Source organism: Gracilinanus agilis, chromosome 2, assembly GCF_016433145.1.
Source record: "Gracilinanus agilis isolate LMUSP501 chromosome 2, AgileGrace, whole genome shotgun sequence".
In the NCBI taxonomy this organism is placed as follows: domain Eukaryota; kingdom Metazoa; phylum Chordata; class Mammalia; order Didelphimorphia; family Didelphidae; genus Gracilinanus; species Gracilinanus agilis.
This window is the reverse complement of record NC_058131.1, coordinates 381,483,470-381,508,812: the sequence shown is the minus strand read 5'-3', so window position 1 is coordinate 381,508,812 and position 25,343 is coordinate 381,483,470. Positions and strand designations below refer to the sequence as shown.

At 33.5% G+C, this 25,343-nt stretch overlaps 1 protein-coding gene across 1 annotated transcript in view; it reads right to left on the bottom strand.

Moving 5' to 3' along the window:
• The window catches only part of RNF145 (ring finger protein 145), an 88,825-nt gene extending 67,888 nt beyond the window's left edge, over positions 1-20,937 (bottom strand). Inside the window, exon 1 of the mRNA XM_044664462.1 lies at positions 20,748-20,937. Within this exon, the coding sequence (XP_044520397.1) occupies positions 20,748-20,931 (184 nt within the window). The 5' untranslated portion in view covers positions 20,932-20,937. The remainder of the gene's footprint in view (positions 1-20,747) is intronic.
• Positions 20,938-25,343: the final 4,406 nt, after the last annotated feature.

Here is a 25,343-nt window from a genome sequence, read left to right as displayed (position 1 = left end):
CTATCAGTGGAAACAAATCTCACATCAGCCTTTAAAATCTCATTAATTAAGATCAATCAAAAGAATACAAAATATCATTTGCTATAATGATGAAAGTATCTTAGACATACTCAAAACTCACATAAATACAACTAAGAAATAAAAGATCAAATAAGTAATTGGAGAGACATCTCATGATTATGCTTGAGTTGTGCTACTATAATAAAAGTAAACAGAGAACTTATTAAACACTTACAAATGTGTCAGGCACTGTGCTACGTGCTATAAGACTACTAATAAAAGTGATTGAAAGTCTCTACCCTCAAAGGGCTTACAAGAGAAGGTAACACATAAAGGGAACCTAGAAAGTGAGGATGGGGTAAATATAATGCAAGGAGAAGATGAATGAGGAGCTGAATCCTCAATAAAGTAAAGCATGTGACTCTCCTAAAATGTGGTGGTGGTTGTCCTTCATTCTTGAAGAGAACCAAAATGGCATCACTAGGGTCAGGATAAATGTACAGTGAGTCTGACTGTGGCTGGTCAGATTGACATGAGCTTTGAAGGATCTATCAAAAGTCAAACATAAATAAATAGTCCATATGAACAATCAGGATGGAGATGTCTCCAAATCTGCTTATCTCATGTTTCTTTTAAGCAACTACAACTTTGCTTTGCTCATCGCCTTCATTGATGGTCCATGCATGCTGGACAGTCTCTTCCCCATTTCTTCTCTCTTCCCCTACCTCTCCTTTTATCTCTCCAGATACACTCAAAACACAGAGAAAAGTTGTAAACTATCCAATTCCTCACATAAGACAAATTTTGAACCCTAATCTACTAATTTTCTTTTTTCTTTTAGTTTTATCTTTATTTTTATCTTTATTATTAAACTTTATCTTAAGTTTACACATAAGTTTTCCAAAGTTGTATGATTCATATTGTTTCCCTCCCTTCTTCCCTCCTCCCCATCTCGGAGTTGACACACAATTCCACTGGGTTGTACACATATTATTACTCAAAACATATTTCCATATTATTCATTTTTGTAGTGAATAATCTTATAAAACCAAAACCCCAAATCACATACTCAAATAAAAAAATGAAAAATCTTATGTTTTCATCTGCATTTCTACTCCAACAGTTCTTTCTCTGGAGGTGGTTAGCGTTCCTTTTCATAAATCCCTCAGAATTGTCTTGGATCATTGTATTGCTATTTGTAGTAGTCTACAACATTTGACCATCCCACAATATTTTCAGTTACTCTGTTCATGTAAGTCTTTCCTGGTCGTTCTAAAAATCATCCTGTTCATCCATTCCTTATAGCAAAATAGTATTCCATCACTATCATATACCACAATTTGTTCAGTCATTCCCCAATTGAGGGACATCCCCTTTAGATTCCAATTTTTTGCCACCACAAAAAGCACAGCTACAAATATTTTTGAACAAACAGGTCCTTTCCCATTTTTTTTTTATCTCTTTGGGATACAGACCTAATAGTGGAATTGCTGGATCAAAAGGTTTGCATTCTTTTATATTCCTTTGAGAATAATTCCAAATTGCCCTCCAAAATGGTCTAATCGATTCACAACTCCACCAACAATGCATTATTAGTGTCCCAATTTTGCCACATTCCCTCCAACATTTATTATTTTCCTTTACTGTCATATTGGCCAATCTGCTAGGTGTAAGGTGGTATATATCAAAGTTGTTTTAATTTGCATTTCTCTAATCAGGAGGGATTTTGAACATTTTTTCATATGATTATTGATAACTATTTCTTCATCTGAAAACTGCCTATTAATATCCTTTGACCATTTATCAATTGGGGAATGACGTGGATTCTTATAAATTTGACTTAGTTCTTTATATATTTGAGGAATGAGACCTTTATCAGAGAAATATGTTATAAAATTTCTTCCAGTTTGTTGCTTCACTTCTAATCTTGGTTGCACTAGTTTTGTCTATACAAAACCTTTTTAATTTATTGTAATCAAAATAATTCACTTTGCAACTTGCAATGTTCTCTATCTCTGAATTGGTTATAAATTCTTCCCTTCTCCATAGATGTGACAGGTAAGCTATTTTATGTTCCCCCAATTTACTTATAATATCACTCTTTATGTTTAAATCATATAGCTATTTTGACCTCTTATTAAAAGTTTACACAAAGTTAAGGGAGAAAACCAGAAACCAATGTAATTAATAAATTGGAACAGTAACAGGGATTGGATTTATGATTTCACTGTTATAGGGCACTTCTAAGAAGAGAAACTCTACCAACTGAGATTAAGCTTTTCCTGCAACTTTTAGAGAGTATGAGTCCTCTAGACTCTGAAATCAGCTCTCTAATCACTAAACCAAGCTGCTTCTCACTAATGAATTAATGAATATCAACAAAAAAATACTAATTCTTGCAAATAGAATACAGAAGCACATTTCAAATAGTATCTATAACCAATACAAGAACACCAATATCATAAACAATAAGTAAAATAAAAAACTAAAAAATGTAGAAAAATTGTTTTGACAAAAAGTTTTAAAGAAAAAAAGCAAGGCATAAAAGACTACTGATACATCTATTCAAAAATATATATTATATTCCCCAATTGAAAAATGGGCAAGAGACATGAATAGGCAATTCTCAGGTAAAGAAATCAAAAGTATCAATAAGCACATGAGAAAGTGTTCTAAATCTCTAATAATTATAGAAATGCAAATCAAAACAACTCTGAGGTACCACCTCACACCTAGCAGATTGGCTAAAATGAAAGAAGGAGAGAGCAATGAATGCTGGAGGGGATATGGCAAAATTGGGACATTAATGCATTGCTGGTGGAGCTGTGAACTGATCCAACCATTCTGGCTGGCAATTTGGAACTATGCTCAAAGGGCTATAAAAGAATGCCTGCCCGTTGATCCAGCCATACCATTGTTGGGTTTGTACCCCAAAGAGATCATAGATAAACAGACTTGTACGAAAATATTTATAGCTGCACTTTTTGTAGTGGCAAAGAACTGGAAAGGGAGGGTATGTCCTTCAATTGGGGAATGGCTGAACAAATTGTGGTATATGCTGGTGATGGAATACTATTGTGCTCAAAGGAATAATAAACTGGAGGAGTTCCAGGCGAATTGGAAAGACCTCCAGGAACTGATGCAGAGTGAAAGGAGCAGAGCCAGAAGAACATTGTACACAGAGACTGATACACTGTGGTAAAATCGAATGTAATGGGCTTCTGTACCAGCAGCAATGCAATGACCCAGGACAGCTCTGAGGGATTTATGGTAAAGAATGCTACCCACATTCAGAGGAAGATCTGCAGGAGAGGAAACATAGAAGATAAACAATTGCTTGAATGCAGGGGCTGAGGCGGATATGACTGGGGATGTGGTCTCGAAAATACCACACCAATGCAACTAACAACAATATGGAAATAGGCCCTGAACAAGAACACATGTTACAACCAGTGGAAATGTGCGTCAGCCATGGGTGAGGGGAGAGCGAGGGGGGGTGTGTGNGGGGGGAAGGGGAAAGTAGGGGCATAAAGTATGTAAACAGGTTAAAAATGAATATTAATAAATGTTAAAAAAAGAGCTAAGAGAAATGTTATGGAAAAATAGGTGTTTTTGAAAATAACTAAGCTAAAATTCATTAAGAGAGAAAGTTCAAGAAGCTTCAAAGTTCTAAATTGAGCACAGAATGATCCTAACTAAAATAATGCAAAATTTTTGCACATTAGTAGATTTCATAGAAAGTATAACTAATTCTATCTTCTCTGATGGTCATAAAAAGTACTTTATAGGACTTCAGGACCATAAGAACTTGAATACTGACATGTAATGTTTATGAGCATTATTCCAAGGAATAAACTGAAGGACATTAAAGAATCAGCCTCTAGGACCCCCCCCCAAAAAAAAAAATATATATATATATATTTTTTTTAAATTCTAGAAATCTTCCCACAAAAAGCAGTTGTTTTAAAAAAAAAAAAAAACTTCTCTGGAGGGTAGCTAGGTGGCTTAGTGGATTGAGAACCAGGCCCAGAGACAGGAGGCCCTGGGTTCAAATCTGACCTCAGACACTTCTTAGCTGTGTGACTCTGGGCAAGTCACTTGACCCTCTACTGCTTAGACCATACCACTCTTCTGCCTTAGAACCAATACACAGTATTGATTCTAAAATGGAAGATAAGGGTTAAAAAAAAAAAACTTCTCTAATCTTTTATCACACATTTAACATAGTCTCAAAAATAAAGGTCATACTATTAAGACATGAAAAAAGTTAAGGCAATTCACATAAACAATGAAGATAAAATCTTTCCATCTGCAGACCCAAGTTCTCCCCCCCTCCCAATGAAATGCAGCAATAAACAAATGAAGTTAATAGGATTTAAGATTCCTCATAAAATTCTAGAATGGAACATTAAAGAAATACTTAATGAGTATCTAGAAATGAAACAGTAATTATGAAGAGTCAGCATAGCTTTATTAAGAACAGGTCATGCCAGAAAACCTTTTATTTCCTTGTTTGATAAGACTACAAACTAACAGAATCAAAAGAATGCTATATTATTTACTTAGATTTTAACAGAATTTTAACAAAGGACTTGATAAAATATTTCACACAATTATGCAAAAAATATTGAGAAATAAGCATAGACAATAATGGAATAAGATTGATTAGTTACTTGTCAGGAAGAAGAAACCATTAATTACTGAATGTCAGTTTGGTATTTGGTCTCCAGTAAAGTGCTCCATGGATCTGTCCTTGACTCTGTGCTGCTTAACATTTTTATGGTATGCACATTAAATATGTAAATGACAAAGCTAAAAGGCATAATTAGCACAGGATGATGACAAGATCAGAATCCAAAGTGATCTTAATAGGCTAGAACACTGAGCCAAATCTAACAAAAGAAATTCAATAGGAATATATACATTTGGGTTCAAAAAGTCAAGTTCAGAAGTATAGAATGTGGGAGGCAAGGATAGACAGCTATTTTGCCTGAAAAGGCTATATAGATATAAGCTTGACAAGAGTGAGTAGCATGAGATACAATCCTCACAAAGGAAAAATGTGGCAGACAAAAATCTAGATTATTACATGTAAGTATATGGTCAATCTATGGAGTTAGTACATCAGTGCCTACAGCTATAAAGGTACATGGGCAGATACTTTCTGTTTGATTCTGAGAAGTCACTTAACCTGTCTACCTTAAGTTTCCTCAGTCATAAAATAAAGACAACCTTATCTAACAGGGTTGTTGTAAAGATTAAAAGATCATATTTGTAAAGCACTTAGCAATAATGCATAACACATAGTAGGTGCTTAATTAATGTTTGTATTTTTCCCTTCCTTTCTCCTCCCACCCCCACAGACTGAACTAGAAATGAATAACAATTAACTGAACTTGGATCAATTTGGGAAAATATATAGCATTTTCTATTGGCTTAAGCTGTTCTCGGCCACAAAATTGCTTTCTTCATTTTTTTTAAGACTTTTGTCCCCTTATCCTAACTCAGATCTTGATCTGCCAAGTCTCAGCCTTGAATTACTACCATCATTTGGTGCTTTCATTTCTACTTACATGCTAGTGACTAAAGCTGGGGAAAATCACAAAATCATTGACTAGAGCTATTACAAATCTGTTATATGATCTCAAGTGAGTCCTCATAGTGGCAAGGCAACCCTTTTACACCTCCCTGACTTAGTATCCCACCAATCACAACAGCTTTTCCAAATCTTTTCATACCTCTTCAAATCTACCATAGTTCCCCCTTTTACCTCCCTTCTGAGAAATCTGTCCCATTATTTCATACACACACACACACACACACACACACACACACACACACACACATGAAATTGAGGCCTTTACTGATAGCTCCATCTTCTCTCCTTCTTACCTTTAATCATTCTTATACTAGAGAAGTGACATAAAAGACATCATCATAAATGTATGGATGATCTGGGTTCAACCAGATTCAGATTCATCCTCTGGTAATTTAGGTTTATAACTTTGACAAAATCACATACCCATCAAAGTAAGTGCTTTTCAAATTTCAAAGCACTGTAATTATTATTATCATAATAAAGTCTCAAGATAAAAAGCTAGCACCACAAGGTTATACTATCCAACCCCATAACAAAGTGGGTTTGAATATTTTATTTAACTGATGCCCACTGTAGTTTTCTCTTAAAAGACAATATGCATTTAGTATAGCAAGTGCCCCTCAATCAACAGATTACAAGCATACATCACATTATATACTTTTAACCAAGAAGTGATTTTACAATAATTAATACATTATCATCAAATTCCATCTTATAATGCTGAGATCCCACATTCAACCAATGACAAATTATAACTATGGAATTGTTCTGTGAAATGAGGTTTTGCAGAACCACTTAACAAAGTTAGGGCATACCTACTGGTACATTTTTGGAAAGTCTTTATGAAAAAAATCTGCATATCAAATCCCATTTTTCCTCTAGTTTTTTATTATGTGAAGATGGGATTAACTCTCCCCTTCCCATTTTTAGATTTATCACCAGAAGCATATTAAGTATGGGGAGGTCTGTGACTCACGTGTGCAAAAGTGGGTGATGAATCGGAATCCACTGATTGTCCCTTGGGCAGTCCTAAGCAAAGCTATAACTGCAATTGGTCCATATAAAGTGGAAGGAAGGCACAGGAAATGACTATAAGGAAGGGTCTTTAAAAGTGGCAAGAACTTCCTGTGACCAGCTTTTTCACCTCAAACTTGGCCTGGAGGAGCTTCGGCTGGGGACTTTGGACTGTTCTTTGATTTTTCCCTTAGAATTACGACATGGATGAATGAAAAAGACTGACTCCCTTTCCTGCCTTTGAAGCCCTGCCTTGTTCAGGCCAGGCTGGAGTGATTATCTACTCTCCCTCTGATTTTCCTTACTTTTACTCTCCTTTTGGAAATAAAAATACCATAAAAAGTCATTCTGACTTGAGTAATGTTTTTGGTGACATTTTTATATATTTAGTCCAACCCTTTAATTTTTATAATTACTTAAGTTACTAAAAGTACTATAACAAAAATTGGATTTAGTTTCTTTTAATATTTAATTTTTTTGTTACATTATGAGTTCCAAGCTGACTCACTCTTTCTCAACCTCACACTAGAGAAAAATCAACATTTGCCACAGATATATGTGTTTACATATATATACATATATATAAAACCATATAATGCATATTTCCATATATATTTTTTCTCTGAAGGTAGATAGCATCTTCCTTCATAGGTCCTCTGTAGTTGATTTAAATACTCATACTCAGGATAGCTTAGCCATTCATAGTCACTTTTCAAACAATAAAGCTTTTACTGTATACAGTAGGACCTCGTTTTAAATGTACTTGACACATGCAACTACAGGTATATGTGATTAGCATTTGAAAAAGTAAAAGTAGAAAAATATACAAAAATCAATATTTTTAATTAAACACTAAATCCATGTCATTTTCCCAAGAGGCATAAAGTCTTGCAGCAATTCACCCAATCATGCTCCTTCTTGCTGGGAGTAGGGTTATTAGCATTTGTCATTACAACCTTTTATGACAAACATTGATGCTCATGCATCAGTCTTTGTCCAGAGTTCTCCCTTGAAACAAGTTGTCCACATCAGAGGAATGCTTCTCTTTATTTCATTAACACTGTGTAGGTATTAATAATGCCCCAAAGTATAAGAGTAGTAATGCTGGTAGCTCTGATAAGCCTAAGAAAGGTTGTAAAGTGTCTAAGTATGAAAAACTTATTAAATAATGAAATTCACTATTATGCATGATTTTCAACTTATACAAAGGGTCTTGGAATGTACTAGTCACATTAAATGAGGCCTTACTGTAATGTTCTCTTGATTCTGCTTGATTCACTTTTTGCTACTTCATGCAAGTCTTACCAAAATCAATTTGTTCATCATTTCTTACAGAACAGTATTATTTCATCACAATTATATATTTCAACTTATTCAGCGATTCCCCAATTGATGGACATCCCCTCAATTTCAAGTTCTTTGCCACCACAAAGAGAGCTGCTATAAATATTGTAAAACATACAAGTTCTTTTCCTTTTTCCTGGTCATATGGGGAAACAGATCTAATAGTGGTATTACTGAGTCATAAAATACATGCAGTTTTATAACTCTTTCAGCATAATTGCATTTTTTTCCTCCAAAATTTTGGGTTAGTTCACAGATCTGCCAACAGTGTATTAGTGTCCCCATTTTCCACATCCTGACCAACATTTGTCATTTTCCCCTTCTGTTATTTTAGCCAGTCTAAGAGGTATAAGATCATATCTCAGAGTTATCTTAATTTGCATTTTCTACTCAACAATGATTTAGAGCAGTGATGGACAAACTACCTCCAGCAGGCCAGATTGGGGGAGAAGAGACCTGAAATGTTCTATCCTGGCAATCAACATTATTCCTAATCTGACAAATACAATGAGTAGGACACAATACAATGAAACTTCGAAAGAGTTGCCTTAGAAACAGACTGACAGATGAGCATTTCCTGTCCTTTGGCCCCCTCTTTAAGAAGTTTGCCCATCACTTATTTATAGCATTTCTTCCCATGACTGCACATAGTTTTAATTTCATCTTCCAAAAACTGCCTATTCATATCCTTTGATCATTTATCAATAGAGGAATGACTCATATTCTTCTAAATTAGAAAAAGTTCTCTGTATATTTGAGATATAAGACTTTTGAGAAACCATAAAAATTTTTCCCAATTTTCTGATTTCTTTCTTATTTGGTTACATTGGTTTTATTTGTGCAAAACCGTTTTAATTTAATGCAATCAAAAGTATCCCTTTACATCTCAAATGCTCTCTAGCTCTTTTTTAGTCATAAATTATTCTCCTATCCATACATCTGATTACATCTAGGTCCTATGTCCATTCTGTCCATATCTTGGTAAGAGGTTTAAGATATCAGTCTATATAGCTAGTTTCTGCCAGACTGTTTTCTAGTTTTCCAAACTATTTTTGCCAAATAGTAAATTCTTTTCCCAAAAGCTTAAATCTTTACATTTATCAAATACAAGATTACTATAATATTTACTACTTTATATTACATTACTCTATTCCATTGATCCAACACACTATTTCTTAGCCAATGCCAAATAGTTTTGATAATTAGTGTGCTATAATACAGTTTAAGTTCTGATATTGCTAAACTTCCTTCTTTTACATTTTTTAAATTAATTTCTTTGATATTCTTAAACTTATGTTCTTCCAAAAGAATTTTATTATTCTTTCTAACTTAATTAAATTTTTTTTGGTAGGGTACTGAATAAGTAGTTTAGGTAGAATTGTCATTTTTTTTATAATTGGCTCAGCCCACTCTTGAACAACCAATAATTCTCCAATTATTTGAATCTGATTGTACTTGTATAAAAAGCTTTATGATTTTGTTCAGATAGTTCCTGAGTTTGGCTTAACAGGAACATTCCTAGGTATTTTATATTGTCTGTGGTTATTTTAAATCAAATATATCTTGCTATCTCCTTACAGGGATTTATTGGTGATATATAGAAATTCTGATGACTTATATGGATTTTTTATCTTGGTATTCTGCTAAAATCGTTTCAGCTAACTTTTTAGTTGAGTCTCTTCAGATTTTCCAAGTATACCATTATATCATCTGCAAAAGGAGATTGTTTTATTATCTTACTCACCATTCTGATTGCTTAAATTACTTTTTCTTATCTTGTAGATACAGCTAGCATTTCTAGTACAATACTGAATAATAGTTGTAAATAGACATCCTCCTTTTACTCCTAATTATAGTGAGAGGGCTTCTAACATCCCCATTATAGATAAGGCCTGCTGATGACTTTAATAGATTTTTCTTATCACTTGAAGGAAAAATCCATTTATATCTCTTTCCATGTGTTTTTAATAGGAATGATGTTGCATTTTGTCACATATAGTATGATTTTTGTTACATGTTATTTATATAATCAATTATGTTGATAATTTTCCTTATACTGAACTAGCCCTCCATTAATGGTATAAATCCCACTTGGTCACAATATATAATCTTTGTGATATATATTTTCTTTAGAATTTTCTCATAAATATTCATTAGTGAAATTATTCTGTATTTTCCTCCATTTTTGCTCTTTCTGCTATTAGCACCGTATTTGTTTCATAAAAGGAATTTGGTATTTATGGGTGCACTCTTTGTAGTAAGAAAAACTGGAAAATGGGGGGGTGTCCATCAATTGGGGAATGGCTGAACAAATTGTGGTATCTGATGGTGATGGAATACTATTGTTCTGAAAGGAATAATGAACTGCAAAAATTCCATGTGAACTGGAAAAACCTTCAGGAATTGATACAGAGCAAAAGGAGCGGAACCAGGAGAACACTGTACACAGAGTGATACACTGTGGCACAATCGAATATAATGGACTTCTCTACTAGCAGCAATGCAATGATCTAGGACAATTCTGAGGGACTTATGAGAATGCTATCTACATCCAGAGAAAGAACTGTAGGAGTAGAAACCCAGAAGAAAAACATATGATTGATCATATGGGGATATAATTGGGGATGTTAACTTTAAATGATCACTCTATTGCAAATATTAATATAATATGAAATAGGTTTTGAACAAATGATACATGTAAGATCTAGTGAAATTGCTCTTCAGATCCGAGAGTGGGGAGCAAAGAGGGGAGGGGAAAAACATGAATCATGTAACCATGGCAAAATATTCTAATTGAATTAAATAAATAAATTTTAAAAATAAAATTAAAAAAAGGAATTTGGTAGGATTCTTCTATTATTCCAAATAATTTAATATTGAAATTAGCTGATCTTTAAATTTTTGGCAGAATTCACTTGTAAATTACATGGTCCTGATGCTTTTTTCTTACAAAACTCATTTGTGGTCTTTTGAGTTTTTTTCTAAAATAAGTTGATTTCAATATTTTATTTACTCTTCTAGGCAAGTTTATATTTTTAAGCATACTTCCATTACACTTAAATTGTTAAATTTATTGGCATATAATTGGGCAAAATAACTAATAATTGCTTGAATTTTATCTTCATTAGTAATACATTCACTTTTTTCATTTTTGATACTACTGATTTGTTTTTCCTCTTTTTTTAATCATTAACCAATGGTTTATCTATTTTATTGGGTTTTACATAAAACCAACCCCTAGTTTTATTTATTAGTTCAATGATTTTCTTACATTCAGTTTTATTAATCCCATCTTTGATTTTCAAGATTTCCAAGTTGGTATTTAATTGGAGATCTGAAATTGATTTTTCTAGTTTTTTTAAATTTATATGCCCATTCATTAATTTGCTTTTTTTTTATTGATATAAACATTTAGAGATATAAATTTTCCGTTGATTACTACTTTTGCTATATTCCATAAGTTTTGGCATGTTGTCTCATTGTTCTCTTTAATGAAATTATTTGCCTCTCTGACTTATTCTTTAACCCACTCATTCTTCAAGATGATGTCTAATTTCCAATAACTTAATCTATTTCCATGGTCCTTTATTAATTCTTATTGCATTATGGTCTGAAAAGGAAGTATTTAACATTTCTGCTTTTCTATACTTAACTATCAAGTTTAATGGACTAATATAGGGTCAGTTTTTGTGAGGTGATATCTACTCCTGAGAAAAAGGTATATTTCTTTCTATTCACATTTAAGGTCTCTCTAGATGCCTATCATATTTAGCTTATTCGCAACTGCTATTTATTTCCTTCCTTCCTTTCTTATTTTTTTAGTTAGATTTATCTAATTCTGAGAGAGGAAAGATAAAGTCTCCTACTATTATAACTTTGTTAACTGTAATGTTTAAAATTATCTCAAAAGACTGATATTTGGTCAAGAATATAAGTTTTCTGATTATATCAGGTCTACTGGTTAGGCCAGCATCATAAATGATAAAGTGATATGGGTCATTATGAATGTCTCTCATTACCAGGAAATACCTGAGATAGGTCAGGCTGCATAATAAAAAATTTTAGAAGCTCGTTATTAAGCTCCTCCACAGACCATCCCGAGGAATTGGTGATAGCTAATTAAGAGGTGGTCCATCAGACTCTCTTCCCCAAAATGGCAGGTAAACAGTTAGATCCAAAGGAAAAGAATTCTTGTCTCTTTCATTTATTAACCAATTATTCTTTTAAAAAGGAAGACATTCTTTAGAAATCCCAGGGACAAAGAAAATGCAAAAAAAAAAAAAAAAATATATATATATATATATATACATATATATATATATGTATATATATATATATATTAGACACTCTCTCTGACCCAGATCTTAGATACAGGAATACATAGTAATTCTCCCTAATATATAAGAATTAATCTATTTCTACTTGCAATTCATTTATCTTTTCCTTTAAAAATGTGGATGCTGTAGCATTTGGTGCATTGTCTAGTATTAATACTAATTAACTACTGTACATTTTAATATAATGTAGTTTCCCAGCTTATCTCTTTTAATTAAATCTATTTTAACTTCAACTTTATCTGAGATCACGATTGCTATGTCTGCTTTTTCTTCATCAGCTAAAGCATCACAAATTCTACTCAAGCCATTTATATTAACTCTGTGTTCCTCAAACACAACATATTGTCAGGTTCTGAGTTTTGATCCATTCTGTTTTATTTTGTGGGTGAATTCCTCCCATTCACATTTAAAATTATAATTACTAGTTATATATTTCCCTCCATCATATTTTTCCTCACTGTTTATCCTCCTCTCTCTCTTTTTGCCCTATCCCTCTTTCAAAGTCTAAATTTACTTCTGACCACTGCCTCCCTAATCCACACTCTTCTAAGAATCTCTCTGTTTTTTGTCTCTCACTTTGACCTCCTATTTCTCTGTAAGTTAAAAAAACTTTCATACTCTACTACATATAATTATTATTCCCACTTTCACCCAGTTCAAATGAGAATAATGTTCCCACACTACCTATCCTTCACCCCACTTTCCCCTCCACTATGACAATTCTTCCATTCGCACCTCTTTTATATATTATTTGCTTCATTTTACTTTTTTATAATCCCATCATAATAAATTAGTCCCATCATAATAAATTCAATCCCAAATCTTCTATTTATATATATATATATACTCTTTTGAACTACGTTAGTAATGATAATATTCTAAAGAGTTACAAATATCTTTTTCCCCATATAGGTAAAGAGTTTAACCTTATTAAATATCTTATAGTTTTTCATTTTTAACTTCTTGTATTTCTCCTGATTCTCACAGATCAAATTTTCTGTTCAGTTCTGGTCTTTTCCTCAAGAATACTGGGAAGCCCTTTTATTTATTAAATATCTTTTTTTTTCCTTGTAGTATAACACTCAGCTTTGCTGGGTAGATTATTTTTGGATGTAAACCCAGTTCTTTGCTCTTCATATTATCATATTCCACATGCTCTAGTCTTTTAGTGTAAAAACTGCTAAATCTTTTGTCATCTTGACTGTAGCTTCACAATATTTAAACTGTTTCTGTCTATTTACTTATAATATTACCTTTGACCTAGGAGCTTTGAAACTTAACTATGAGGTTCCTTTAAGTTTACTTTGGGATCTTTTTCAGGTAGTGATTGGATTTTTTCAATTTCTATTTTACCCTATAGTTCTAAAACTTCAAGGCAATTTTCCTTAAAAATTTCTTGAAATATATCTAGATTCTTCTTTTAGTGAGAACTTTTCAGATAGTGCAACAATTCTTATATTATTTCTCTTCATTCTGTTTTCCCAGCCAGTTGTTTTTCTAATGCTACTTCATGTTCCCTTCTATTTTTTCATTCTTTTGATTTTGTTTTATTATTTCTTGCTGACCTGTGAAGTTATTAGCTATCCTTTGCCCAATTCTAATTTTTAAGAAGTTATTTTCTTCACTAAGTTTTTTATCTTTTTCCAATATGATTGAGTTTTCACAATTTTCTTGTTTTTCTTGCATTACTCACTTCTATTCCCAATTTTTTCTCAATCTATTATTTGATTTTTAAAGTCCTTTGTAAGCTCTTCCAAGAGCTTTTTAAGCTTGTGACCATTTTACATTTTTCTTTAAAGCTTGAACTCTGATCATCTCTATCACCATGGTACCTATCAATTAGATCTTTGTTATTTACTTACCTCCTTTTATGTGATTATTTTTTATTATAAATTTATTTATTTACTTAGAATATTTTCCCATGGTCACATGATTCATGTTTTTCCCCTCCCAATCTGATGAGCAATTCCACTGGGTTTTACATGTATCATTGTTCAAAACCTATTTCCATATTATTAATATTTGCAATAGAGTGATCATTTAAAGTCAGCATCCCCAATCATATCCCCAACAGAACATGTGATCAATCATATGGTTTTTTTCTGGGTTTCTATTCCACAGTTCTTTCTCTGGATGTGGATAGCATTCTTTCTCATAAGTCCCTCAAAAATGTCCCAGATCATTGCATTGCTGCTAGAAGAGAAGACCATTACATTCAATTTGTGCCATAGTGTATCAGTCTCTGTGTAGCGTTTGTTTCATGTTGGGGTAGGGTTCTGCTCCCAGGGTCTGGGAAATCCTGCATCTAACACCAGTGGAGGGTCCCCAGCACTAAGCCACTGCAACCTTCCCCTTGGTCAGCCTCCAACTCCCACATCATCAATGGAGTATTATTTGTATCTGTACTTTGTTCTGGTCAAACCACCACCCTAGGAGAGCAGATCTTTCCTAATTTGCTTTAGACTGGAAAACTGCTTTCTCCTGACTTTTAATTATTTCTGACACACTAAAATTTATTTTGAGTTATTAAGTTCTTCATTGGGGTGGAGTATTTGAGAGTCAGCTCATTTCTTGCCATATTCTGCCATCTTCCTATAATTCTTTGTGAAATGAGTTTCTACTTCTTTCTTATTTTTAACACTCTGCTTCAGTCCAACCTATCTACCTGGTTCCCTGGTCAAGCAAACTGTTACAAGAAGAAATGGCATCAAAGCTGCTGAATTAGGAAAGAAACTCCTAGATACCTCCCAGATTATATTTACAGTCCAATAATTTTATAATCTTAAAAGGGGGCCTTAAATGTCATTAATTCCAACCTCCAACCCAATGTAGGAGTCTTTTCTATAACATCCCTGTCAGATCCTTAAAAACTTCCACTTAATAGAAACTAGTTCCATTATAAAAGTTTGTTCCATTTTTGGACAATTCTACTTTTTAGAAATTATTTGGGGGCAGCTGGGCAGGGATTGAGACACAGGCCTAGAGATGAGAGGTCCTAGGTTCAAATCTGACTTCAGACACTTCCCAGCTGTGCGACCCTGGGCAAGTCACTTGCCTATCCTTACCACTCTTCTGCCTTGGAGCCAATACACAGTATTGACTCCAAAGCAGAAGGTAAGGGTTAAAAAAAAAAAAAAGTTATTCATATGAGTTTAATGTACTTCCCTAGAACTTCAATTCAGTGGTCCCAATACTGATCCTTAGAACTATGAAGAACCAATATATATCTAAGTCATCTACCAGGTATCAGACCTTCAAATATTAAAATAGCTATTGTGTCCTAAGTATTTTTATCAGCAAGCTAATTATTCCCACTTCCTTCATTGTTCATAGAATACAGCTATCAAATTCCTTTTTTCATCCAGTCTGCTGTCTTTTGGCCACATTCTGATTTATAAACATCTGCCTTAAAACACAGCACTCAGAACTGAACATAAAACTGAATGAGATAAAAAGCGTTCATTAAGCAATTACTATATGCAAAATGCTGTGGTTACAAAGAGAAAAGCAAGATAGTTTCTGCTCTCAAAAGAATTCACAGTCTAATTGGCAGACATAATACATATAGAAGGTTTCAGCTGTAAGTTAGATAAAAAAGCCCAATGGTCCTTAAGGTACAGCAACAAAGCCAATGGTAATACATCTTTTTAAAGCTATTTCCATTAATAATGCCACATTGTTTTCTGATGTTGAACCATTTGATGCCAATAACTTTGGGGGCAAGTACTTTCTATTTGAAAATACTTTAGTTGCTGAGTAAGCATAGGCAGAGAAAGTTTCCAGGCTACTGTGTCCATAAGGTTTGCTTCCCAGGACTACAGCTTCAGAGGGGAGGTTAGAGGTCTGATCCCTGGGTGTTGCTATTCCCTGGACTCTACATCTTACAAGTCCATCAATGGCATAAATACGGTATCATGAGTATGCTGAGACTACCTGGACAATATACTTCCACTGACTGAGCCTAAGACTATATTAGTTTGAAGGAATCTAATCGAACTGGTTCCTCATATAAGGAGGAAGATACTTAGGTCTTTATAAAATGAAATGTTTAACCAGATTTCCTTATCCTGAAACTGATAATGTAGGATTCTAATGTTAATTACTATTCATTGATCTTATTAAAATTATAAAAGGCTCCTAGCCAAAGAGAGCAACATTTTTTTTAATGATCCCCAATTATTTATATCAAGAGAGGCAGAAAAAAGGGAGACAAAATGACTAAAATTATATGCCACTGTTGCAGAGTCTAAATCAAAGAAAGGATTCTCTATAAAAGGTGAGGTCCTTCAGATGCTCTTATTTGCTGATAATATTACAGCGATTGAATCAAGTTTGAGAAATATAAAGAGCTTTCCTAAATGAGATCCATAATCATCCAAAAGAATTAAACCGATCTATCTAAAAAGGAAAAACTGAGTAGCTATTGGATACTTACTGTCTAAACCAGTGGTTCCCAAACTTTTTTGGCCAACTGCCCCCTTTCCAGAAAAAATACTACTTAGCCCCCTGGAAATTATTTTTTTTATTTTAATAGCAATTAATAGGAAAGATAAATGCACCTGTGGCCATCACTGCCTCCCCCCTCCCGTGGATCGCTGCAGCACCCACCAGGGGGCAGTGGAGCCCACTTTGGGAATCACTGGTCTAAAATGTCAAGCACTTAAGTCCAGGCTTAGATATTCATCTCTATTAAATATAATTTTATTGTTTCAGTTTCTCTTCTCCCTTCATCCCAAAATCGTTCTACCCCTTTAAGAGGTAAACAAAAAGTACCCTATTCTTTCTAGTTATAATCTTACTACTTCCCTCTTGGAAACTAGAACTCTTTCCTTATCTACAATTTGCTCCTTAGTAAAAACTAGAAGTAAGCCCCAAAGGACAATAGAGGAAACAAAAATGAAAAATAAAACTTATAATTATAGAACTACAGAACTGGGGGAGGGGGGGGCATCTAAAACACAAATGCAAATACAAATTGTCACATTTATTTCTTCTACAAAAGTTATCTAGCTGTTAAATTCCATATGTCCAACTTTTCATGATCCCATGGACCAGTAGCTGTCCATGAGGTTTTCTTGGCAAATATGTTATTGTCTTTTGCCATTTATTTCTCCAGTGAATTATGGCAAATAGGTTAAGTGGCTTGCCCATATCACACAGCTAATAAATATCTGAGGCCAGACTTGCTCTCAGGTCTTGCTTACACTAGGCTCAATGTTCTATCTACTGAGCTATCTTAGCAGCCCCCAAATTCCACATACTTGATCACTATAACTAAAAAAAAAATTAAATTAAAATAACTGCAGAGTATTTAGATAGGGTAGTTAAAAAAAAAAACAAAAAAACAAAAAACACCTGTTCAAGCTAAAAGTATCTATTTTGTGCAATCACTAAAGAAGAGTACATAGCAATAGAACTGACTGTACTAAAGAAAGCTTGGTTCAGTTCCCAGTACTAACAAACCAGGGTGTGAATTTCAGCTGCACTACAAACCATAAATTTCTAAAATTAATTAACAGTTCTGGATGCAAAGGAAACTACAGCATCAGACAAAAATAATTGATTCTGAACTAAAAACTGATAAACCCAACTGAAAAACCATAATGCAAAGTGAACACTAACCATGCCTAAATCTGAACTATACAACACAACTGCTCATTCATAATGAGCTAGGTTTTTATTTTTTGCTTTTTTTCTGTTTTAACATAAAATGTTCTCGCCATAAGATGGGTTAGAATTAGCAGTTCAGAGTAAAGGATATTAGAAATCACCAAGCCCAATTCCCTCATTTTATGAATGAGGAAATTAAGAAAAGTAAAATGATTTGCCTGAAGTCACCCAGATAATTTATAGTAGGACTAGAATAAAAACATCTTTCCATTGCCATTCTAATACTTTTTAAAATCAATTAAAAAGAGGTTCTCCACAAGCCAGTATGTGGAGAATCCATCCATATGTGGAACCAATGGTTACAGCAAATGAAGAATTTTTTTTTGCATACTATGGACAAGTTCACTTAACTTGGCAGTATACTTTTCAGGAATGTTCATATAGAGATGATGAGGTTGACTCATGAATTGCCAGAGCTAGCTCAGTTTTGGGGAGGATTCAAAGGGTACTGTGCAAGAGAAGTGGTATTAGGCAGCCTGTGGAACTGAAGGTCTACAGAATCGCTGTGCTGACCTCATTGTTTTATGCCTATGAAACCTGGATGGCCTACCAGTACCAAGCTAAACTCCCAAGCATCAAAATCTACTGCAAAGAGAACAACTCTAATAGGCTGACCATGTTGTTCCAATGTCAAATACATATTTGCCTAAAAGACTATTTTATGGAGAATTCACACAAAGCAGCTGCTCACACAAAGGTCAGAAGAAGCAAAAAGGACACTCTCAAGGACTCTCTATAGAACTTTGGTATCAATTGTGAGACGTGAGAGACACTGGCACAATACTACCCAGCACATTGTGCCCACATCAAAGAAGGTGCTGTGCTCTTTATACCGGCTATTTGTTGACTGACCTGTGGTAAATCCTTCCAAGCTTGTATTGGTCTGATAAGCTACAGTCAGACAGATACACTATAGATTGATCCCAACATAGTGAAGTCATTTTGGTCCTCTTCAAATAGGAAGGACAATCAACCAACCTACCTTTTCTACTATATCATAATACCTGTCATTAGTGACTTAAGTGAAACACACGGTTTACAGTAATAATTACAACTAACCAGAATGTTTAGCTCAAAGTTCAAGAACTATAGAAACTCCATCTCTAGGTGAAAATGAAACTCTAAAGGAAGAATTCTATCCTATCCTCTCTCTTCACTATTTTGCTCAATAATCGAGGCATTTTAAAGGGTCAGATACTGTAACTGTCATATCATCCTATAGATCTAAAATAACACACAATGAAGAAAGCTAATTATGAGAGAGTGAAACACTAATAAAGTGGCATAAGTGATACAGAGTAAAGATGAGGTGCTCTTAACAGGTCCCTAACACAATTTGGGCTAACATTCCTATAATTATTTTGTTTGTTGTCGAAAGATTTCTGTTAATATCAGTGTTTTCTTGGTGTGTTAGTTTATGTCTACTCTCATGGAACTTATAATCTAAGGAAAAGATCTAAAGTGTATGCTAATAAATTACTGACAAATTCAAAGATGATTACAACCTTTAATATTGTCTTATTGACAGTGTATCAGTAATAGCATATTATTATATAAAAGACTATATAACATCACTGTGCTAAGAATGAAGACCAAGCTGTCTGAGGCAAAAAAAAAAAGAAAAGAAAAGAAAAAAAAAAGAGAAAAGAGAAAAGAGGATCTGAAATAATTTAATGAGTAGGATATTACTCTTGTTGGAGACAATTTTGTTCTTCATACTTAATACACCCCAAGTCCACAGAACTTCAAATTATATTAGTCTAGCTATAGAATACATCTCTACCTTTAAAATGCATGATTTTGTTAATAGGATTAGATGCCCTGTGGTAGGTATCAAACTTGAAAAGCCAAGAGAAAAAAAGACCAGCTAAAAGTTTAAGTACAATACAACAAAAGTAATGTTAACTTGTGGTTCTCTAAGTCAATATGATGCCTGGAAAAACATGTTCAATTTGCATTTGACACCACTGCTCTATAGAAATTCTTCATTAATGCTAGAAAAAAATGTAACTCAAATTCATGTTCCACTCTTTAGTGGCATGTAGTATTATCTTTATATATAAAGGATAAAACATTCTTGTTACTATTATTATGAGATCTGTATGAACTAAAGATTATTCACTGTTCAAAGTTCTCACTTCATCCCAATTCTAAGATTCTTTAAGTCTACATTATACAATATTTCTTATCTTAGATTTCTTCAAGCTCTTCTAATTACTTTTACTACCATTACTACTTCATAACAATTATAATTCCAGAACTGAGTTGGGAGTTTTTCCCACCTCATAGGAGACTTTTGTTATGATACTATTTTGTACAACACTACCATCACATTTATTTGAAAGGAATGTTTTCTTTTGAATTGATGTGTTTTTGTTCTGTATCTTAGAGGACCTCTGAAGTATACAAACAAGGGAAAAAACATATTTTAGGCAAAAAAAAAAAATCCATCTTCATTTTTAGTGATAACCAGATCAACTTGCCAAGAGGAAATAAAGTATGTTAATGGGAAATAATGTCTTCAATTGGCATTATTTTGCTAAAAATATATGACTTATTCTCCCACTCCCAATTTTATACCCCAAAATCAAAACAATCTATAATTAATCTGTATGAAAACAAAGCAAACTGCTAGACTACATTATTAAAAGCATTCTTCTATGACTATATTTGCCACATCAATGTGACCAAATCATGTCATCAATTAATCCACAGTTTTAAAAACATTTAGTACCCTACAGAGTTCATTTTAAAATTAAAAAATAAATGAAGCAAACACTTACCCACATAATGCATATTAAGAGCCAAATACTTATACTGGAAAAGAGGGTTGTTATTGAGGCTACTTCTTTGGATCTGCTGGAAAAAAGAGCTGACATCCCATCTGTACAAGACATCCAAAAGCATGATGCTTGGGACCCTTAGGGCCACATTTAACACTGCCTCCAATTTCTCTCTTGCAGCCATATTTTTCCTTTTCAGTAAAGTTGTGACAACCCTAAAATTCATAAAAGATACACACAAAAAATAAGTCAGCCAAGAGAGCTTTAAGATGTGGATATGCATATATACTCTCATAAGGATTGTTATATGTTTTTTTAAAAAATAACTTTTTAGAGATTCATAAGATAAGATATTTTTTAAAAAATAACTTTTTAGAGATTCATAAGCTAGCTATTTCCCCTTGTGATGTTTTTCCTTTCTATAAGCATTTTCTATTCTGATTAAATTTGTGATTCAAAATTATGTTTAAAATTTCACTAGCTCTAAATCTAAGTAGAAATAAAAAATTATTTCAGATTCATTTGGATATTGAAAAAGTCGCTAATTCAAAAGTTATTATGATGCACAAAAATTAAGCTACTCAATAAAGAGTAGGCATAAGTTAATTTTTACTTGTTAATTTTCAAGGTCTTTTTTGAGGGGCCTACAAAATTCATTAATATAAAAAATAAAAAAGTAATGCTCTTTACAATATTGTTTCCTTGAAACATTAACAATTTTTTTTATTTTTCTTTTACTGAAATCTCTAAAATATTTGTAATCAGATAGAAAAATAATATTCCTGTCAAATAATTTCCCTCCATCCAGACAAGCTAGTGACATACAGTAAATCAGATATAGGTCTGCAAGCTCTCATGATACAGAGTACCTCTAACCACTTCCTTGGTGTAGGTGGAGGAAGGGAGGAAAAAAGTTTAAAAGGTATGAAGAGGGGCAGCTGGGTAGCTCAGTGGATTGAGAGCCAGGCCTAGAGAGGGGGAGGTCCTAGGTTCAAATCCAGCCTCAGACACTTCCCAGCTGTGTGACCCTGGGCAAGTCACTTGACCCCCATTGCCTACCCTTACCACTCTTCCACCTATAAGTCAATACACAGAAGTTAAAGGGTTTAAAATAAAAAAATAAAAAGGTATGAAGAGCTACAGAAAAATGAATGGATACTTGTAGGAAAGAAATAATGAAAATGTAGATAAGAATAACTGAATACATGCAAGACTGTCTATTTTTTTAAATAAGCTATTCAATGAAATGTAGTTTAAGTGGCAAAAATATTTCAAAGGTCCAATGTACTGCCACTTCACTAAAGGAATTAAGAGAAAAGGGGGAAGACCGTAAGAAATGACTAAAACTAATATAAAGAAATAGGCAATTTAAAAATGATCTATCTGGGACCTGTCAACTCTAGTAGCATCCCTTTGATATTCTTTCAGAGAATGTTGAACACATTTTTAACTCCTAAGGAAATGGAAATATTTCTGAGGATAATTATAGAGCTAGAGATTGTAATGCTATGGCAAATATTTGTTAGTAGTTCCATCAGATACCCCAATTTTCAAAGTTTACTTAGTTAAAAGAGAACTAAAACTGGTATATTTGAAACTTTTTTGGTTGTTACATTATACTATGCCCAAGGATATCGAATTGGAAATTACTATAAATCCCTATTAACGATAATGCAAAGCTGAATACTGCTTTAAATGTATATGAAAATTCTTTAATGAATTACCTGTTCTCCTTTCACATTCCCCAATAAGGTAAAAATAATACTAGCAATGAAGCAAAAGTCAAATAGTTGTGATCTAATCCAAAAACTGGAAGAAAATGAAAACTAAGGCAGCTCCTTAATTCATCTTTCAGACAGCTATGAGGACCTCAGTTGGGTTTATTTAAACTACTAGTAGTATATTTTACCTGCTATCCAATATTTCTACATATATGCAAATGTCAATGCTATATACTTAAAAAGAGATGGAGGGGAAAAAAACTTCTTAGACTCTTATGGCCAGCCGAAATAGTAACTGAATACACACAACATTAGATTTAATTTCATAATGAACAGATTTTCTTATTAACATATGAATTCAAAGTGAAAATCACTTTAAATTGAAATAAAAACACATAATGCTATTTGTTTCCAGATATTTTCTTTGTATTAAAATTGAACATTTAAAAAAAAAGAGAGTATTAGAAATACATGACAAGAGGCAGCTAGGCCTAGAGACAGGAGGTCCTGGGTTCAATCTGCCCTCGGATACTTCCTAGGTGTGTGGCTCTGAACAAGTCATTTAACTCAAATTACCTAACAACCTAAGACAGAAAATAAGGGTTTAAAAAAAAAAAAAGAAACATGACAATGAAAACTGCTTAAAAGTTATCAATGGCCTGCCTATGTTTACTATAGTGTTATCTCCAATTTGCTAAGGGAATCACAGAATCATAGATCTAGAGGAAGAAGAAACTTTAGTCTATCTAGTTCAATCCCTTGAAAGAGGAATCTGAAGTCTAAAGAGATGAAGTGACTTGCCCAAAATCATTCAGATAGTTAAAAATCAGAAGGATTTAAGCCCAGGTTCCTCTAACTTCAGAGCCAGTGCTCTTACCACTGTGCCAGGATGGTCTTCCTCTATTTTCAGCATTTTGCCACATCACCTACTTATTTGTAGTTTAATGTTTTAAGAATTTAATGTTCAGGAAATAATGAAGTCTGCTCTCTCTCTCTCTCTCTCTCTCTCTCTCTCTCTCTCTATATATATATATATATATATATATATATATATATATATATATATATATATTCCCTCTCTATAAGGTCAACTCAGGATGATAGCTTTTTATTACTATCACTATTATTATTATCATCATCACAACTTATAGCAGATGGAAAAAGCAAACTATCAGTCTTCAAAGTTATCAATACATGTAAAATTTGTCAAAAGTACTGACAAAATAAAAAGCCAATGTCCATAAGAGAAAATAAGACTAATATTGTACATTTAGGATGCAAATGTTATAAATACATGAAGAATGATCTTGGACAGAGCACAAGATACCCATTTTATAAGAGCAAGTAATTTAAAAATTATCCACATAGAGAAAGAAGAAATAATTTATTCAATTTCTTTTCCTACCTATATCATAAATGCTTGCTGATTCTACCATGGTCCCAACTACATTGACTCCCAATTCTGTTCAACTTGATTTACACTTTGAGGTATATACAATTATAAATTACATCATTTACTCTTTTGGGGGAGAAAGGCAGTGTAAGCTCAGCTTTCAAATGGCAAGTTGGTTTTTTAAAAAAATACTTCACCTGATTTTAGAATATGCTATCAAAAGTGCCAGCATTGTACCTAATAGTCTAAAAAATTCTTATTTTACCTATTTTGGTTTATTAAATAGTTATATATTGCAATTATACATTTTTGTTAAACTATAAATATCGCAAATATATGTCAAAGAATCATAGGAAGACAGATTTAAAGTCCTTTTTTAAAAAACCCTTACCTGCTATCTTAGAATCCATACTATGTATCGGTTCCAAGAAAGTGGTAAGGATAGGCAGTGGGGGTTAAGTGACTTGCCCAGGGTCACACAGCTAGGAAGTATCTGAGGCCAGATTTGAACCTGGGACCTCCCATCTCTAGGCCTGGCTCTCGATCCACTGAGCCACCCAGCTGCCCTCTAGATTTAAAGTCTTAAGGGACTCAGAAGCCATCTAATCCAACTTCATCATCAGAAAAATGAAGAAACTGAGGCCCAGGATGGTTAAGTGCCTAGTACAACATGTTTAGTCAAAAGGATAATTAGCATTCCCCTTCTGACTTTCCAGATACCATGCCTGAACTATAGTTTCACATGGAAACGTTCCTCAGTGTCTAGAGCAGCGATGGCAAACCTAATATACGTGACATGCGGAGCCATTTTTGATGACACACGGCCACATACAGAGAAGCATGGGACTGCCTGCTGAAGATGAAACATTTGCTGTAGTGCAGTGTATATACTCTGTGCACTATAAATGACAATTCTACCTATATTAATTTACCTATTTTAGTTTATTAAATAGTTATATATTGCAATTATACATTTTTGTTAAACTATAAATATCACAAAATTATGTTTTTTTTCTCAAAGTGACACACCACCCAAGTTATGCTCTGTTTTTTGATGAATTTTGACCCACCAAGCTCAAAAGGTTGCCCATCACTAGTCTAGAGCTACCTTAACCCCAAAACATCCCTCAAACTCTGACCTTCTCGCCAGAACATTGTTTTGTCAAACTAGTCCCCTTTTTCTTCTTTGAAGTTCCTGCTGAGATTTCTCCATTTGGGGATAGGTCCTAGGATGGCCAATCTTCATTCTCCTCAAAAGCACAACTGTGCTTTTGATTCGCTCCACTCTATATCCTGTACCTTCACATTCTTCCCATTTGGTGTGTTGTCTTCCCCCATTTAAATGTAAGCTCCTGGGGCAACTTGTTGGCAAAATGGATGTCAGGCCTCTGACCCTGCCTAGCTTTGTGACTCTAGGCAAGTCACTTAGCCCTATTCACCTAGCCTTCTGTCTTAAAGTTGTTAGGAGAGAAGGGTTTTTTT